This window comes from Strongylocentrotus purpuratus, unplaced genomic scaffold (genome assembly GCF_000002235.5).
Source record: "Strongylocentrotus purpuratus isolate Spur 01 unplaced genomic scaffold, Spur_5.0 spur5_scaffold_12, whole genome shotgun sequence".
NCBI classification, from domain to species: Eukaryota; Metazoa; Echinodermata; class Echinoidea; order Camarodonta; family Strongylocentrotidae; genus Strongylocentrotus; species Strongylocentrotus purpuratus.
The window spans coordinates 24127745-24139351 of NW_022145597.1; the positions used below are offsets into that span (position 1 = coordinate 24127745).

Consider the following 11607-nt stretch of genomic DNA (forward strand, 5'->3'; position numbering starts at 1 on the left):
TAAAAGTGAAGTGTGAAAAAAGGTATATTGCTTGGTTTTATAATATATTTTGCTAAGAAATATATTTTTTTAATACAACAAAACTGGTGTACTGGTGGGATGGGGGGGGGGGGGGGGCTTGGGGCAGTTGACCCCCCAATATAATTCAAACGTGGTTTATTTCTCATTCGATACTTCGATTGCTTAAATTACATGGTTTTCGGGATTTTTTTTCCTTTTTTCACTTTTGTTTGTAAATTATACCTCATTATGCGTTTAATGGAAAATGACAAATTCCCAAATAACAGTCAGGCAAAAATGCTAATTTAGAAGCCTACTCTAAGGCAGGCCCCTGTATGCTCATCTGACTGTTACTAAATGCCTAAAAACCCTGAGCTTCAGGGGGCTCCAGGCACGGATCCAGGGGGGGGGGGGGGGCGAGTGGGCCTTCAGCTAGGGCCTTCCTGGTAAAAAAAGAAAAAAAAGAAGAAAAAAAATGTGACCAAAAAATTACTCCTTTTTTTTGGTCAAGGGGGGGGGGGGGGTTTAGTCTTAAAAAGGCGCTCACTATCGGCCGACGCGATTTTCAAATTTTTGGGGTGAAAACAAATTAAAACATTAATGCTCACTAATTAGTGCCCCCCAAACGTTTTTGTTCACTACGCCACTGGTCCCTCGCATTCCGACCCCTTGGTCATGAAAATAAATCGCCGCCCTTGCCCCCCCCCCTTCCCATCCGCCAGCGCCGTGCCCCGCCATATCTCGACGTTTCGCGATCGGATATCGCGAGATATTCCTGCAGGTGAAACTGAGACTAGCTTGGTATTGAGCCTGAGACCGTAGATCTAAATTTGATATATGCAAGCTGACAGTTCATGTTCAAGATGACAGACGGTCCTCCAAATCCAGCAGAAAATGGTGGGATTTTGTCTCAAACGTTTTTCTGGTGAGTTAGTGCCCCAACGAACGTATGCATCTGTCACTTATATTATAGCCTAGGCCTACACTGCATTAATTATTATGAATGGGACATCAATTGCATCAGCTGAGCCTTTTGTACAGTGCATGCAGCGGAGGCCGCTATCGTCCCCGCTACCTCGGCTGCTAGTGAGCATGCGCATGCCGAGTTTGACTGATAGTTATAATATGTGTAGTTGTATGACTGGAGTGCTAGTAGTATGGGAGGGCGGGGGGGGGGGGGGGGGGGGGGGGGGGGGGGGGGGAGGGAGGGGTGGGGGTGTCCAGAGGACCAGACGCTTAAAGGGAAATTATCAGACGTGATTATCAGAGGTGAAAATGGGGCACTTATTCTTACATATAAAAAAGAGGCACTCATCAGGGATGAAAAAAGGCACTTAGACTAGATCTAGATCTAGTCTATTATGTTATGAGAATGGGAAATAGGCATTTTGTTGATGGAAAAGGGGCACACATCAGATTTTGATAGGGGCATTTATAAGAGGTGTAAAGGGGCATTTATGAAAGGGGGATAAGTCCCTTATTAGAAAGGAATAGAAGCATGTATCATTGTTAAAAGGGAAATTATCAGAGGTGAAAAGGGGCACTTATTGCACCTGGAAAGGGACACTGACCAGATATGAAAAGGGGACTTATTAGAATGAAAAAGGGGCACTTATATTCAAGGAAAATGTGAATTTGTTGAAGAAAAGGGGCACCGATCAGATTTTAACTGGGGCATTTTTCGGAGGTGAAAGGGAGTTTTTTTACGAAAAGGGTGAAGTGGTTCTGACAAAAAAGAAAAAGAGGCACATGTTAAAATAAATGGGGCACTTATCAGAGATGAAAAGGGGTAAGTATGAGAAGGGGAAGGACTGGGCACTTATATAAGAAGGAAAAAGAGCATGTATTAGAAAGGAGTACAAGGGGCATGTGTCAAAATAAAAAGGGGCAGTTATCAGAGGTGAAAAGAGACATTCATCAGAGATGAAAAAGGCACTTATCAGGGGAGGAAGGTGCACTTGTCAAAGTAAAACATGTATTTCTCAGATTTGAATAGGGGCAATTGTCGGAGGTGAAGATCGAGGGTACTTATCTAAAGTGAAAAGGAGCAACTTCTCGTACCTGAAAATGGTCATTTACCAGACATGAAAAGGGACACTCTTCATAGGTCAAAAGGGGCATTTATGAGAAGGGGAAGGAGCTCTTTCTTTTTAAATGGGGGCACATCATAAATAAAAGGGGCACTTATAAAGGAAAAGGGGCACATGTGAAAATATAAGGTGCGCTTTTCCGATTTGAATAGGGCAATTATCAAAGGTGAAGGGGGCACTTATCAAAAGTGTAAAGGCTTAAGGGGTACTTCTCGTACCTGCAAAGGGGCACTTACTAGAAATAAAAAATGAGAATGGAAAATGGACAGTTATTGCAAAGGAAAATGGGAACTTGTCCAAGGTTAAGGGGTACGTGTCAAAATAAAAGGGGCACTTATTAGAGGTGAAAAGGGGAAGGGGCACTATTACAAATTAATAGGGGCACTTGTCAAAGTGAAGGGGGCACTTTCGAGGTACTTGAAAAAGTAGGCGCCCCTGTCCCCTTTCGTTCGTTTGTTCGTTCGTTCGTTCGCCTTTGGGTAGGGTCGGCTCGTTTCTATTTTTGAGACAGAAGCTAGCCATAGGGTCTCCTACGATCATGCCAGTAAAGAATACGCTAAAATTTCATGTTGGCGGATTCAATTCCGATGCATTTATACTCCAAAATTAGGCCTAGGCTAATATACATCGGTTCCACTTACCAGCTTGACTGTATGATGCGTTCAAGGGTCATTTTCAGCATTTTCTTCGTCAAAATTCAACTCCATGTTGAAATTTTTGCAGCCATATTTTAAACTGTTATTGTCAATGCATAAAGTCTTTTGGCGACTCTGTTTGTTGCTACGGCAGGCAGCCAGTGAAAACAAATTCATTTAATGTAATTATGGAAATACAAGTATTACTTTACTTTTTCTTGATAGAGGTGTCATATGAAAGGGCAGAAAATAAACATTCTAGAAATGTGATTTTCATTTTGAAATTAGATACCGTTCAATCAATAATCAATAATTTCATTCAAAATAACTGTTTGCTTACAGAATATATAGCTAGATTCTCTCTCTCTTTTTCTCTCTCTGGTACCATTGTAGTTGGCTGTTGCCATTCTTCAAGTATGGCTACAGGAACACTTTAGAGCAGCCTGATCTCTATCGGATATGCAACGAAGATGATTCCAATTTCCTCGCTGACAGACTTGAAAGGTAAGAGTTTGTATTGTATTGTATTGTATTTATTTTCCGTCATTTAAAAAATACATCAACATATATATATATATATATATTTACAATCATAAAAAACACAGTTATAAAAAAGAAAGACGGAGGGATGGCCCTACTCAGCGTTGTTAGCATAACAATGCTGGTTTACAGAGGGGTCCCTATAGACATAGAAAATATGAAAATAGATATTACAAAAGTAAGGAAAACCATTATAGCAAAATAAGAACTTCAATAATGATAGGAGCAAATTCGAGTAAAACAAGAAACAGGAGAGATTTGTTGTATTAAAAAAAAAAAAATTAAACTAAATTCATATTTGACGATGTCCACTGAAAAGAATTGCTCTTCAAATTTGAAATTAAAAGTACTTTAAAATGAGAGCATTTGAAGAGTACCAGTAGTTGTTTTCAGGGGACATTGCATCATAATACCTTCTTCCTAACTGACATACATGTATAAATAATGAGAAAGCTCACAAATTAATTATTCTTCATCTTGACCAGAACTCGACCTTCTCTTTAAAGTTGTAATCCCTTGGTTTTCCTGAAAGGAAGCGAACAGGCTTATGAAGGTAAAGTTTTATGGTGCTCATGTTTTGGTACTTTTTCTGAAATTATCTGGCTGATGTCAATCTACATGTAGATTTCCCCTTTAAATTCTACAAATAATTACACCTACACAATATATGTATTCTCTAGAATGACATTTTGATTATAAATTACCGGTATGTCAACTTAAAGAATACTGCTTCATAATTGTTAACCAAGCTTTACATGCATATATCTAGTGATTCCTGTTGGTTTTTTCTTCTTTCTTTCTCTTTCTTTTTTCTTTCTGTTTTCCTTTATATTTCTTTTCTTCTTTCTTTCCTTCATTCATTCTTTATTCATTCTTTCTATCTTTCAATCTTTTGTTAATTTCATTCATTCGTTTGTTCTTTCTTTCATAAAAAAAAAATGTCTTTCTTGTTTCCTGTTTAGAAACTGGAACAAGGAACTCAGGGCACATGAGAATCATGAAAAGAAACCCAGCCTCCTCCGAGCTTTAATCAAAACCTTCATACGCCCAGCAGCCTGTTCGGGGGTCATAGTTTTCTTTGAGGTGAGTTGGCTGAAAACAAAACAATAATCTTTTTTTGATTTGTGCATAACACATAATGATATAACGTCCCGATGCGCTTCCACAAAGCTTTGGAAATTATTACCCTAGCTTTAGCTCTGGCAGCTGCTTTCAGCGCACAGTGCAATTCAAGGAATAATCCTACCAGATATCCATTTACCTCACCTGGGTTGAGCATGGCAAATGTAGATTAACGTCTTGCCCAAGGACGTTAGTGTTATGGCAGGGATTCGAACCCTGTACGTTGTGGTTCACAGTCCGGAGACTTGTCCACTGGACCACAACACCTCTACAAATGCAGAATAACCCAAACACACAGGTTAAGTAGCCTGCGTCTATGAAATGGCAGGGACAAGTTCACATACAAGACTTCAGTCATCCATCTGGGTTGGATTCGAACCGCGACCTTTGGTTCGACAGGCAGATGTTGTTTCAACTGAGCCAACACAGCTCATTCAATCTTCTAAAACTGACTTGAATCTTTTTCTGTTGCTCCCTAGGAATTCTTCTTCCAGATGTCCTAAAAGGAGAAAGAAAAAGACTTTCATCCTTCTCTGTCACTCCTTGGGAATCCTTACTTCTTCCCGATGTCCAAAAATGAGAAAGAAATTGACTTGAATCCTTTTCTGTCACTCCCTGGGAATCCTTGCATTATTCCAGATGTCCAAGAAAGAGAAAGAAAATGACTTGAATTCTTTTCTGTCGTTCCCAGGGAATCCTTACTTCTTCCAGATGTCCAAGAAAGAGAGAGAGAAAATGACTTGAATCCTTTTCTGTCACTCCCTGGGAAACCTTGTATTCTTCCAGATGTCCAAGAAGGAGAAAGAAAATAACGCAAATCCTTGTTTTTTCTCTCCCCAGGAATGTGTCTTCAAACTCCTTCAACCCATCATTCTCAGCTTCCTCATCACCTACTTTTCTCCAGAGCCAAAAATCACAACCACTCAGGCTTACCTCTGTGCCGTGGGGATAGTCCTATGCGGAGCCTGTGCTACAATAATGCACCATCCCTACTTATTTCGGATGGCCAGGATTGGCATGCAGGTCCGCATCGCAACCAGTGCTCTGGTCTTCAGAAAGGTATTAGCTAGCTTTCAAGGGTATTTCCAAACTTTTCTTATCTCAAACTATTTTGTAGTGTGGGTCTCCATGCTAATTTGTAGGGAGTGGTGCCTGGATGGAATTGAATAAGGGTCTGCAGGTCTGAGCTTTTAATGTACGTGAACCCATTGCTTACTTAAACCGACTGGCCCTCTTATGCAGCCTAAGGCACTGATAGTCAGTATGGGGGTACGTAATTAGATTTTGCATATCCTGGGGGTGTTTCACAAAGATCCTAAGTTGAACTTATCTCTAAGTTGGACTTAACAACTATGGAAAGTCGTTAGCAGCTATGGAAATATTTTGTAAAAGTTTTTAAAAGGCATGAAATGTTGATACAAATCATTCACATTTTCTATTATCAAGGAGATTTCATGTTCTTGATGTGGAATTTATAAAAAGTCTAAAATATTTGAATTTTCGTTTTTTTGAATATATTTTATTTTAAGGCTACAAATAGCTCTCCATAATGTTTAAGTCACACTTAGAGTTAAGTTTGATTTAGGATCTTTGTGAAACCTCCTCTATGTGGCTTGGGTGCCTGCTAGTGTTGAGCCTTGTGAAATGTATTTTACTCTTGTACAGTGAAACCTGTTCATGAACACCATGCAAGGGAAACGTCTTTATATACAGGTTTCTATGAGAAACCCTATTTTAAGGGAAACAGAAAATTTATGGTCTTTATAGCCAGGTGGTCTTTCTGCACAGGTGGTCCCTAAAGCAGGTTTGACTGTATAAAACATTCAGTGGAAATAATGTCATTATGTAATGACATTATGTAATGGCGTCAATGTCCTTTGCCAAGACATTTATCAACATGACACTCTCCAACCAGTTGTTAAAAGTATAGACCAGTTCTGGTCATGCGATTGCATTGTGAAAGAAACCCTGTGGAATCAATCAGAAAAGGTTGATCATCTAGCATATAAGGATTGGTGTGTACTGCAAGGTTCTGGAATCATCAAAATGATAAGAAATTAGGCCCATTCTAATAATAATTTACCAAATATATCAATTAATAGGCGGTTTCCCGGCAAAATTTGTATCATCATGTATTAGTCAAAACAATATTCTTTCAGATGATTGGAAATAAGAGCTTCCGTTTCAATTTTTGAGAGGGGGGCGTTTCCAAAACCTTTAATGTGTACCTGGTAGGAACTTGTTCCTTGAATGCTTTGAGTGCCTTAGGGCAGCTGGGCAAAAGCCAGGGTAATGATGGTACTTTGTAGACACCTTGAGCATACCCTGGGATGGATATGTGCACAGTGTACATGTAAACCCCTCATGGGAAATTGGCTTTCGGATTAATTAGTGATAGATACAGCATTCATGGCTTTCATTTTGCCAAAAATTGAGAATCTAATTTAATATTCAGAACAATTGAAAAGACTATTGGAAGAAATATCAAAGAACTTACTTCAAATGAAATTGCAAATCTGAGTCTGATACAAGTCATAAAGTTATTAAGAAAAACCAAATTTCAAGTGGTTCTTTTGCCCCCTAGTATTATTTATTTGTTTGTTTGATTTTATTTTTGTACAGTCTTTACGTCTGAGTCATTCAGCTCTTGGGCAAACAACAGTCGGGAAGTTGGTCAATATTCTATCCAGTGATGTGAATAGATTTGATACGGTGAGTTAACCCTTTAGGTCAGGATTTTTATTTTGGGAGCTAAATTGATCACATTTTGTTCTTCAAATTGGTAACAATAATAAATTTCTTTTATTGCTATATTAGTTAGTAAAATGTAATGTCTCTGAAAACAGAATACATGTAAGTGGGGGAGAATGTTGATAGAATGCACAATTGATAGAATGCACAATTTTGTTTCACAAAGATCCTAAGTAGAACTGAACTCTAAGTGGGATTAAAAAATTATGGAGAGCGATTATAGCCTTAAAATAGAATATATTCAAAAGCAATAAATCAAGTATTTTAGACTTTTTATAAATTCTACATCAAGAACATAAAATCTCCTTGATAATAGAAAATATGAATGATTTGAATCAACATTTTATGCCTTTTAAAATTACTTTTGCAAAATATTTTCATAGATGCTAACGGCTTTCCATAATTGTTAAGTCCAACTTAGAGATAAGTTCAACTTAAGATCTTTGTCCCCCAGGTATATGAAAATCATCTGTGTAGTCTGTAACGTGTGGAAAAAATACCATGGAGTATCAGAAAGATTTAGTAGTACTAGGGTCAGGGTTAGGGTTTAAAAAGGTCATTCCTGCTCTTAGTCCTTTTGGAATTCTGTATCCTTCTAAAGGGAAATCCAGCCTTGATAGCAAACTTCTCTAGAAGAAAGTAGAAAAATCAGAGAAGCCTACTAGTGAAAGTTAAAATAAAATTGGACACATTCTTGAAAGTTAATTGCAGTCACTATAGGTATTGGCTCTTCAAATTGGCTGAATCATTAATGTTCCAACACACAACATTTTGGAGGCTGGTCCGACTTGTAATAATATACTCTCCATGATATATAGTGCCTCAATGGTGAAGGCGCTTGGGAGAAACAAAACAGAAATTATCGACAATAATATCGCTAGTGACATTCCTTTCTCTCGCAATGTATGGTCAACAAGGGATCTAAAAGATCACAAATTTTCGTGCGCCGCTGCAACACTTCGTCAGGTGATAAAATATATTGTAAGCAAGCGTGTTTCATACTCTACGGGTGGACCGGCGGTCAAATAATTCGATCAATAATTAGAACAATAACGGATAAGGACTATTGATCGAATCCCACGGGGGCTCAACCAATCAACTGGCTGCTGGCTCGGTGCGGGCCGGCTGGATGGGGAGTGTCATGGCGGCTTGTCGTACGCATCCAAAATTCTGGGATATCGATCCAGTTGTCTCTGTTGAAATTATCAGGATTGAGACGGCTATTGATTAGTGATATATCTGTACATGACAAACAGGAGAGTAATCCGTAACTACGTCACAATCCACTGACAAAATTGCCAATTTCAGATTCATATAGCTGTAGTGATCTCATATTTTAAACATTCATAACTTTCTTAACATTGGTCCGATTTATTTCAAACTTTCATCATTCTGTTTCTCTGACTTGTCTGCTTTCATTATCTGGCTTGTCAGTATCAAGTCTTGCCTTCTAGATGGTTGTAGACATAGCTACATTTCCATCCATCCAGTTAATATAACAATTTTTCTTTCAGTTGTTGCTTTACCTGCACGACATCTGGATTGGTCTTCTGCAGCTAATAGTCATTTTCATCATACTCTTTAACAACATGGGGCCATCCTGTCTGATAGGATTCGTCATCCTTCTCTGTCTAGCTCCTCTCCAAGGATGGATGGGAAAACTTTTCTCCAAATTCAGGTAATACAGTCTAACCTGTTAAAACTCCCATCTGTCTGTAACGACCACCTGTCCATAACGACCACTTAAATCCCCAGTGACATTTCATCTAATTAAGAACCTGTTCACAACGACCACCTGTCTAATGCGACCAGTGGCCATTCATTTCGCTTCCACTGGTCACCGAAAATGCCCACATTATGACCGCCAGGGCTAGCCGTATGGCTAACAACAGCAGCCGTGTAGCGACCAGCCACATAGCAGCGTTTGAGTAATTTCGCTCACACAGTCAGGTGAACGTCGGCACAGCAGCTAACTATAAATGTAGATCTTACTATTCAATCCTAAGCCTTTATTAAAACTTCGATCAGAACAATTAATTACCGACAGAATATTATTTCTTGCCTGCCATTAGATGGATCCTGACCCCCATATCCCTTTGACAGGGGGGTAGGGGCAAATATTGTAAAAATTTGAATTATCACAACTTTCGGGCCGAAATGGTAAGGGCCAGCCAGGGTGGTTCAGCATTTTGGAGGAAAATATTATTTTTTTTTAATTGGCTAGTTTCCCCATAATGAATGTACATACATGAGATTAGATGGATTCTAACGCCTATATCCCTTTGACAGGGGCGTAGGGGCAAATATTGTAAAAATTTGAATTATCACAACTTTCGGGCCGAAATGATAAGGGCCGGGGTGGTTCAGCATTTTGGAGGAAAAAATTATATTTTTTGAATAGGCTAGTTTCCCCACAATGAATGTACATACATGCCATTAGATGGATCCTGACCCCCATATCCCTTTGACAGGGGCGTATTGGTAAATATTGTAAAAATTTGAATTATCACACCTTTCGGGCCGAAATGGTAAGGGCCGGGGTGGTTCAGCATTTTGGAGGAAAATATTAATTTTTTTTATAAGGCTAGTTTCCCCACAATAGATGTATATTCATGCCATTAGATGGATCCTGACCCCCATATCCCTTTGACAGGGGGGTAGGGGCAAATATTGTAAAAATTGGAGTTATCACAACTTTCGGGCCGAAATGGTAAGGGCCGGGGTGGTTCAGCATTTTGGAGGAAAATATTATATTTTTTGAATAGGCTAGTTTCCCCACAATGGATGTATATACATGCCATTAGATGGATCCTGACCCCCATATCCCTTTGACAGGGGGGTAGGGGCAAATATTGTAAAAATTTTAATTATCACAACTTTTCGGGCCGAAGTTGTAAGGGCCGGGGTGGTTCAGCATTTTGGAGGAAAATATTTAAAAAATTTATTAGGCTAGTTTCCCCACAATGAATGTATATACATGCCATTAGATGGATCCTGACCCCCACATCCCTTTGAAAGGGGCGTAGTGGAAAATATTGAAAAATTTGAATTATCACAACTTTCGGGCCGAAATGGTAAGGGCCGGGGTGGTTCAGCATTTTGGAGGAAAATATTTTTTTTTTTATTAGGCTAGTTTCCCTACAATGAATGTACATACATGCCATTAAATGGATCCTGACCCCCATATCCCTTTGAAAGTGGCGTAGGGGCATATATTGTAAAAATTTGAATTATCACAACTTTCGGGCCGAAATTGTAAGGGCCGGGGTGGTTTAGCATTTTGGAGGAAAATATTATATTTTTTTAATAGGCTAGTTTCCCCACAATGAATGTACATACATGCCATTAGATGGATCCTGACCCCCATATCCCTTTGACAGGGGCGTAGTGGTAAATATTGTAAAAATTTGAATTATCACACCTTTCGGGCCGAAATGATAAGGGCCGGGGTGGTTCAGCATTTTGGAGGAAAATATTATTTTTTTTTATTAGGCTAGTTTCCCCACAATGAATGTACATACATGCCATTAAATGGATCCTGACCCCCATATCCCATTGAAAGTGGCGTAGGGGCATATATTGTAAAAATTTGAATTATCACAACTTTCGGGCCGAAATTGTAAGGGCCGGGGTGGTTCAGCATTTTGGAGGAAAATATTATATTTTTTGAATAGGCTAGTTTCCCCACAATGAATGTACATACATGCCATTAGATGGATCCTGACCCCCATATCCCTTTGACAGGGGCGTAGTGGTAAATATTGTAAAAATTTGAATTTTCACACCTTTCGGGCCGAAATGGTAAGGGCCGGGGTGGTTCAGCATTTTGGAGGAAAATATTATATTTTTTTAATTGGCTAGTTTCCCCATAATGAATGTACATACATGCGATTAGATGGATCCTGAACCCTATATCCCTTTGAAAGGGGCGTAGGGGCAAATATTGTAAAAATCTGAATTATCACAACTTTCGGGCCGAAATTGTAAGGGCCGGGGTGGTTCAGCATTTTGGACGAAAAAATTATATTTTTTGAATAGGCTAGTTTCCCAATAATGAATGTACATACATGCAATTAGATGGATTCTAACGCCTATATCCCTTTGACAGGGGCGTAGGGGCAAATATTGTAAAAATTTGAATTATCACAACTTTCGGGCCGAAATGATAAGGGCCGGGGTGGTTCAGCATTTTGGAGGAAAAAATTATATTTTTTGAATAGGCTAGTTTCCCCACAATGAATGTACATACATGCCATTAGATGGATCCTGACCCCCATATCCCTTTAACAGGGGCGTATTGGTAAATATTGTAAAAATTTGAATTATCACACCTTTCGGGCCGAAATGGTAAGGGCCGGGGTGGTTCAGCATTTTGGAGGAAAATATTAAATTTTTTTATAAGGCTAGTTTCCCCACAATAGATGTATATTCATGCCATTAGATGGATCCTGAACCCTATATCCCTTTGA

General features: G+C 39.1%; 1 protein-coding gene across 1 annotated transcript; it reads left to right on the forward strand.

Moving 5' to 3' along the window:
• Positions 1-765: 765 nt before the first annotated feature.
• Positions 766-8996, forward strand: LOC105446232 (multidrug resistance-associated protein 4-like). Its single transcript, XM_011682765.2, has 6 exons — positions 766-925; positions 3119-3229; positions 4228-4348; positions 5228-5446; positions 7010-7099; positions 8653-8996. Exons 1-6 carry the CDS (start codon positions 855-857, stop codon positions 8818-8820), a joined length of 780 nt encoding a protein of 259 aa, XP_011681067.2. The 5' UTR covers positions 766-854; the 3' UTR covers positions 8821-8996.
• Positions 8997-11607: the final 2611 nt, after the last annotated feature.